The 7,500-nt window shown below is 47.1% G+C and overlaps 1 protein-coding gene across 1 annotated transcript in view; it reads right to left on the bottom strand.

The window, feature by feature from the left end:
* The window catches only part of ptprr (protein tyrosine phosphatase receptor type R), a 38,109-nt gene that overhangs the window by 617 nt on the left and 29,992 nt on the right, over positions 1-7,500 (bottom strand). Inside the window, 4 exon segments of the mRNA XM_070541624.1 lie at positions 3,060-3,173; positions 3,252-3,409; positions 3,475-3,585; positions 5,484-5,621. Of these exon segments, the coding sequence (XP_070397725.1) occupies positions 3,060-3,173; positions 3,252-3,409; positions 3,475-3,585; positions 5,484-5,621 (521 nt within the window).

Genomic DNA, 7,500 nt, shown 5'->3' on the forward strand with positions numbered 1-7,500 from the left:
AGAATATGTGTGTGTGGATAATTTAAGTTATGTAGTTAAAATGTGTAAACAAAAGCGATGAAGTGTAAATAATGATGTGCTGAACTGGGAGTAGAAAACGGTAGTACTACTACCGTAGTAGTAATAAAAGTAGTAATATAATTATTTCACAAATAATAAAATGGAAAAAATTACAAAATTCTCAAATTTTATAAGAAACATAATCAACGGGGAAGTTTGCAGCCGCAAACGAAACGTAGCGAGAAAACAGGTAAACAGAACTGCTCTGTGTTTTAAAAAAGAACTACAGCATGGAATAATCAATGTTAGCAGTGAGTTACTGAGGATGTGTGTCTGTTTACCAGAGCAAACATTTAAAAAGTGTAAAACGAAGTTTTAACAGCCCTCTGCTGTAATAAAACCTGCAGCCGCCTCCGACGCCCACAGAGTGACATCATTAAAGCAAACAAAGTCTGTCTGTCGCCATAACCGTTAGCCTAGTACGCAACTACATTCACACACAGAACGTGAAAAGCTTGGGTCAGAAAACAGAGAATGAGGGAGAACCCGAGTTCTGCACTCAAGGTGGAGTCAGAGGCAGCGAGTGGGCCCTGGGCACCAGAGCGCTGTCCAGTCGGCTCCACTAACTATGGAGGGAGGTCTCCATGGGCAGCAACCTTTCGGAGAGGTGACAGAAGAGTGCGCATGCCAATCCGAGCAACAGACAGCAATTGAAAAATATAGTTAGGAAAACAGCACAGAGTCAGAAGAGGTCCAGGAGTAAGACACAGGCTGAAAGCTGAGTCCAGAATCAGAAGATGCTCTCGCAGCCCCGTCCACCACAGCAACCCGCCTGCAGTCGGTCAGCAGCGGTGCCTGGGCGTAACTGACCGAGACCAACGAACAGAGTTTGTTCACCGGGGCAGTGGTCTCATGCACAGGGGCGGAGCCAGAGTTTTTGTTGGAGGGGGCACAAGGGGTGCAAATAGTGACCGGGGGGGGGGGGGGGGGGCACCCACCTCTGAGTCCTTACCTGTTGCTTGTTGCTTCAGACAACAACGCTCTCAGCCCTGGTCTTGCGGCTTCATTTAATCTATTATTCGTTTAATCTATTATTCATTTGATCGTTTATTATTCAGCCAGGGTAAGTCCTTGCTGTGTTGTGAGGTGAGACAGCGGATCGCAGCTGTAAGGAGACCAAACATCAGCTTAGGAAGTATCGCGGTTTTGGCGTGAGAGTGTATTCTCTACATTTCCTTTCTGGTGAATGACTTCTTCTATGGGATGACCGTTTAGATTGTTTACTAGAAAAATCAGCAAGTGAAACACTCCCCTCTCATCTGGATGACCACATCTGCTCACGCCACAAACAAGATGGTTGCAAATCCGTCCGTCACACAGAACTGTCCTCGGAGCTCCAGTCCTAGGTCTTTCGTACGGGTCCAAAGCGTTTATGATGCCGACTGTGTCCATAAACTGGTCCCTGGCTTCCCTATGTAACGTATTCCTGTACATCCTGCATCCGTTTGGGATTTTAACATGTTGTTTATTACAAATCTGCTTCTAACTGTTTGTTTGTACGGGTTGTTTACAGGCCGTCAGCATGTGCTACCCAGAATGCAACGTGTGATCCCGAGCCCTGCTAAAGCCTCCACCACCCTCTCTTCCATATTAAACTAGCAGCAGTGACTTGTTTAGACTGTAGTTACCCGCGGCGTTTACGTGTTTGTCTGCTTTTGTCAACTATTCTCAGGTTGAATAAGAGGAAGAGCGGCAGAAACGCGTTTTCAAGCCGTGCTTCAACATAAAAGCTGCTTTAATACGCGTCTACACATGTATGAGTCGGTTAAAGCACAAGTCCTCTCAGAGTAAGGACTCCAAAGCGCTTTACACTACAGTGTATCATTCATCCATTCACACACACATTCACACACTGATGGTGATGAGCTACGATATAGCCACAGCTGCCCTGGGGCGCGCTGACAGAGGCGATGCTTCCGTAGGCGCCACCGGTCCCTCCGACCACCACCAGCAGGCAAGGGGGGTTAAGTGTTTTCGGAAAACCTCACCAGGGAGGCGTCCAGGAGGCATCCTGACCAGATGCCCGAGCCACCTCAACTGGCTCCTCTCGATGTGGAGGAGCAGCGGGTCTACTGCGAGCCCCTCCCGGATGGCCGAGCTTCTCACCCTATCTCTAAGGGAGAGCCCGGCCACTCTGCAGAGAAAACTCATTTCGGCATCCGCATCACTGCAGACGCACCAATCTACCTATCGATCTCACGCTCCAGTTCTCCCTCACTCGTGAACAAGACCCCGAGATACTTAAACTCCTCCACTTGGGGCAGGACCTCATCCCTGACCTGCAGAAGGCATTCTACCCTTTTCTGACCCAAGACCATGGTCTCAGATTTAGAGGAGCTGATTCTCATCCCAGCTGCTTCACACTCGGCTGTGAACCGCTCCAGTTAAAGTCCCATTAGTTGTCTCACACACAGGTGTGTGTGCGAAATTTGTTCTCCACATTTGACCCATCCCCTGGGGGAGCGGTGAGCTGCAGACACGGCCGCGCTCGGGAACCATTTGGTGGTTTAACCCCCCAATCCAACCCCTTAATGCTGAGAGTCAAGCAGGGAGGCATTGGGTCCCATTTTTTCAAAGTCTTTGGTATGACCCGACCAGGAATCGAACCCCTGATCTCCCAGTCTCAGGGCGGAGACTCTACCACTAGGCCACTGAGAAAGTTAGAGCTGGAGATCACGTTCTGATGAAGCCAGCAGGACCACATCATCTGCAAAAAGCAGAGACCTGATCCTCAGGCCACCAAACGGATGCCCTCCACACCTTGGCTGCTCCTAGAAATCCTGTCCTTACACGTCTCGGTGTTTGAGTTAAACAGAGGAGGCTGGAGGAAGCTTCTTTATGAGCCTCAAACACGCTGGTGAGGCTCCAGAGAACCAGCAGTAAAACCATCAGACACGATAAAAACGTAAACAATGAACATGAACATAAACATGAGGCATGTAGGGGTAGGGTAGCATCACTTATACACGTTTACACAATCAGCTGTTTGGGTCTTTTACCTGTCGGCTCGGAGCTGGCAGGTGATGCTCAGGATGTCTACCACCCCCTCCACCTGTAGCTGCCGACAGCCGATCGTCGTGGCAATGAAACACCCTGTCCGGCCAATCCCAGCACTGCAAGGCAAGCATGGGTCATGTGGTCTTTTCAGACATGCCATCTGTAGAGGAATCAAACCGCAGGTGGGTCAGTACCTGCAGTGGACTATAACTGGACCCAGGGCGGCGGCAGCGCGCCTGTCCGCTTCCACGTCGGACATCAGCTGCAGCAGCGGCAGAGCCGAGTCGGGGGTCTTGTGGTCGGGCCAGGATGTGTACCAGTAATGCTGCAGGACGCGGGTTTGATTCCCACACTGCTCCGACACAGACGAGAGGTCAGAACCAGAACTCACCAGGCTGCAGGAAAACATGTCTGTACCTTCAGGGTGAGGCTGTGTGTTGTGTAGTGTTCAGACTCTCCGACGGCGTTCACCGTCACCTCCACCTTCCCGTAGATCCCTCGCTTCTCCGGCCAGTACAGAACACACTTCTACAGGAACACACACACACACGCACACACACGCACGCACACACACGCACACACACACACGCACACACACGCACACACACACACGCGCACGCACACACACACACACACGCACGCACACACACACACACACGCACGCACACACACACGCACACGCGCACGCACACACGCACACACACGCGCACACACACACACACGCGCATGCACACACACGCACACGCACACGCACGCACGCACACGCACACGCACGCACACACACACACACACACACACACACACACACACACACACACACACACACACACACACACACACACACACACACACACACACACACACACACACACACACACACACACACACACACACACACACACACGCACGCACACACAAGGCAGCTTTATTTATAGAGCTCATTTCAAACACACGGGCGATTCAATGTGCTTAGCAATTAGCATAAATGGCACAACAACAACAACAACAACAGCAAACATGAGAACACAAATTAAAAATTTACACAAATAAAATTATAATTAAGACGGAATTAAGGTTGAGCAGTTACATCCGATTACAGATTACAGATTACAGAGGAGACGATGCAGCATCATGGGCTCGACACACGGGAGGCGGCCAGCGGCAAAGCTACGCGTCTACGCGTTCTGTTCCATGGTGAAATCGAAACTTCCGTTGTTTTGTTTGGCTGTGTCCGGTTGGAGGGAATTAAGGTTATTTAAGCGGTTCAGAGTTAATAAAGTGGTAGATATGATGTTTCACAAGGTGCTGCTAGAGTTATGTGAAATCTTACTTCTGATTTTACTATAAAACATAATAATAATCAACTTCTCCTCCATGTTTGCTCGGAGGAGCATCCTGTCCGCTCATTGGTCAGTGAATGAAACCTGCTGATTGGTCCTCGTCCGAGCGACAGCGATGAAAAGTTGAAAATATTTCAACTTTCTGTGATCGCGTCGCTGGGTCGCCTGTGCACGACACGTGCACGAGCGCAAAACTTCACACGCACGTTTTTCGCGTTTCGCTTAGTAGGAGGGAGACCCGCGATTATCGCTTTGTCACGCACGTCTCATTGAAAATGAACGGAGGAGAGGCGATGTCGCCTCCCGTGTGTCGAGCCCATCAGAAACAGTTCATGTAGAGGCTGATGAGTACATGAGGGTTTAGTTTTAAACACCAGGGTCGGGGCAGGTCTGAGGTCATGGGGGAGCTGATTCCATATGTGAGCAGCATAGTAGCTAAATGCATCTCCACCATGTTTGGTTCTGACCCGAGGTTCTACCAGCTGATTGGTTCCCAGGGATCGCAGAGCCCTATTGGGTGTGTATACAGGAATGAGACCAGACATGTATTTTGGCTCCATGCCATCGAGTGGTTTATAAACCAGTAGGAGCACTTTGAGTCTATTCTGTGGTTTACTGGTGACCAGTGTAGGGATCTCAGAACAGGAGTGATGTGCTCCGTTCTCCTGGTTCTTGTTAAGACTCCAGCAGCAGCGTTCTGAACACGCTGCTGTTGCTTCACAGCTTTTCTGTGAAGACCAGTTAGGAGACCGATGCAGTAGTCCCGCCAGTTTAAGGTCTTCCATCACTGCTGCAGCCTGAACCAGTGATGTCCGGATCCCATCTCTGGTGCCAGGTCGGACCACCAGCCGGGCTTTACAGATGCGGGTCGTGTGTAACTCCCACTCACAGATGAAAAGCTGTCTCCCTGCTCCGTGATCCCCTACAGAGACTTACATGAACTGACTCTAACGTCTTTCTGCCCTCAGGTCCCCAGGCTGCTGGGAGTGTGTTTACAGCAGATATCTGGCCTTCAGCGCCATCCTGAGATTTACCGGCTGAGCAGCTTCCATCACCAGAGAGAGACTTTATTTATTCTCTGATTACCTCGTTTTTCTCCTTCAGTTTGGTGATCATGACAATGACAGGTGCCTCCTCCTGCCACGCCATCTGCCAGAAGTCATTCACCGTGTTCACCATGGGACCCTGAGTGGCGATGAACATCCTGCTGTCGCCTAGGTAACCCTGAGAATGGAGCAGCAACACTGGTGTCAGAGTTTTCTCAAACATTTTGATTTTAACAACCAGAAAACTGAGGATGGCTCAGATCCTCCCGGGTGAAATTCCTGAAGTGAGTCTGGGAGGAGGACACGCTGTGGCCTGAAGGTTTAAACGGTTTCAGCAGAACTTCCTGTCAGGAAGGAGATCTATTGTGTGAGAGTCTGAGAGCGACACTAGACTTCAGGAGGGGTTCACTTTCACCGCGAGTCCACGGGGAACGGGGAGAACAAAAGAACCTGCAGACATTCCACACGAGTGACAGCGACGGAACCGTTCTCTAATTTGATCTCATGGTGAAACGTAGACATCACAACTCATGATGAAGCAGCAACTGAAAGAGTCAAAAGAGCTGAGAAAACCAAAACAATCCATTTCAATTCAATGCAAGTTTATTTATAAATCGCCAAATCATGACGGGAGTCGTCTAAAGGACCTTCACATAATAAACAAACATAATCCAGACTACCAGCGACATCAGAGCTACGAGGAAGAAAGCCGAGGGCTGAGAGGGAACAACAAGCACAGTAAAGGAATTTCCTATTCTACTCTACTCTACTCAATTGTATTCTGTTCTATTCTATTCTACTCTACCATACTCTACTCTGTTATATTCTATTCTACTCTACTCAATTGTATTCTGTTCTATTCTATTCTACTCTACCCTACTCTACTCTGTTCTATTCTATTCTATTCTATTCTACTCTACTCGATGCTAAGCGAATTGATTCTATTCTACTCTGTTCTATTCTACTCTATTCGATTTTACTCTACTCTACTCTGTTCTAGTCTATTCTACTCTATTCGATTTTATTCTACTCTACTTGGTTATAGTCTATTCTACTCTACTCTGTTCTATTCTACTTTACTCTGTGCTATTCGATTTGATTCTACGCTATTCTATTCTACTCTATTCGATTTGATTCTACTCTACTCTGTTCTAGTCTATTCTACTCTACTCTACTCTGTTCTATTCTACTCTACTCTATGCTAATCGAATTGATTCTACTCTACTCTGTTCTATTCTACTCTACTCTACTCTACTCAGTTCTATTCTACTCTACTGTACTCTACTCTGTTTTATTCTACTCTACTCTGTTTTATTCTACTCTACTCTGTTCTATTCTACTCTACTCTGTTCTATTCTACTCTGCTATGTTCTATTCTACTCTACTCAATTGTATTCTATTCTATTCTACTCTACTCTGTTCTATTCTACTCTACTCAATTGTATTCAGTTCTATTCTACTCTACTCTGTTCTATTCTACTCTACTCTACTCAATTGTATTATGTTCTATTCTACTCAACTTGATTCTACTCTACTCTGTTCTATTCTACTCTATTCTACTCTTCTCTACTCTACTCTGTTCTGTTCTATTTTATTTTATTTTATTCTACTCTACTCCACTCTTCTCTACTACATTCTATTCTATTCGATTTGATTCTATTCCATTCTATTCTACTGTACTCTATTTGATTTGATTCTACTCTACTCTACTATATTCTATTCTGTTTGATTTGATTATACTCTACTATGTTCTATTCTATTTGATTTGATTTGATTCTACTCTACTGTACTCTACTATATTCTATTCTATTCTATTGTACTCTACATGAAGTAGTGGCTTCCTAGACAGCACAGTTCTGTCCCCTTACCCGTTCCTCATTAGCTTACACGCGGACACTGATGCTTGCTAACCGGACGCTACAGGAAGACTGGATCTGAGTCAGGTTACAGAAAAACGAGCAGCCGTCTGACTGACTGTACTCTTCTCTAAAGACCACTTCCTTTTCACCACATTCATCACTGAAGAGTGTCCTTGTGAAAATGGTTTCAAAGGACAT

Source organism: Nothobranchius furzeri, chromosome 1, assembly GCF_043380555.1.
Source record: "Nothobranchius furzeri strain GRZ-AD chromosome 1, NfurGRZ-RIMD1, whole genome shotgun sequence".
Lineage (NCBI taxonomy): Eukaryota > Metazoa > Chordata > Actinopteri > Cyprinodontiformes > Nothobranchiidae > Nothobranchius > Nothobranchius furzeri.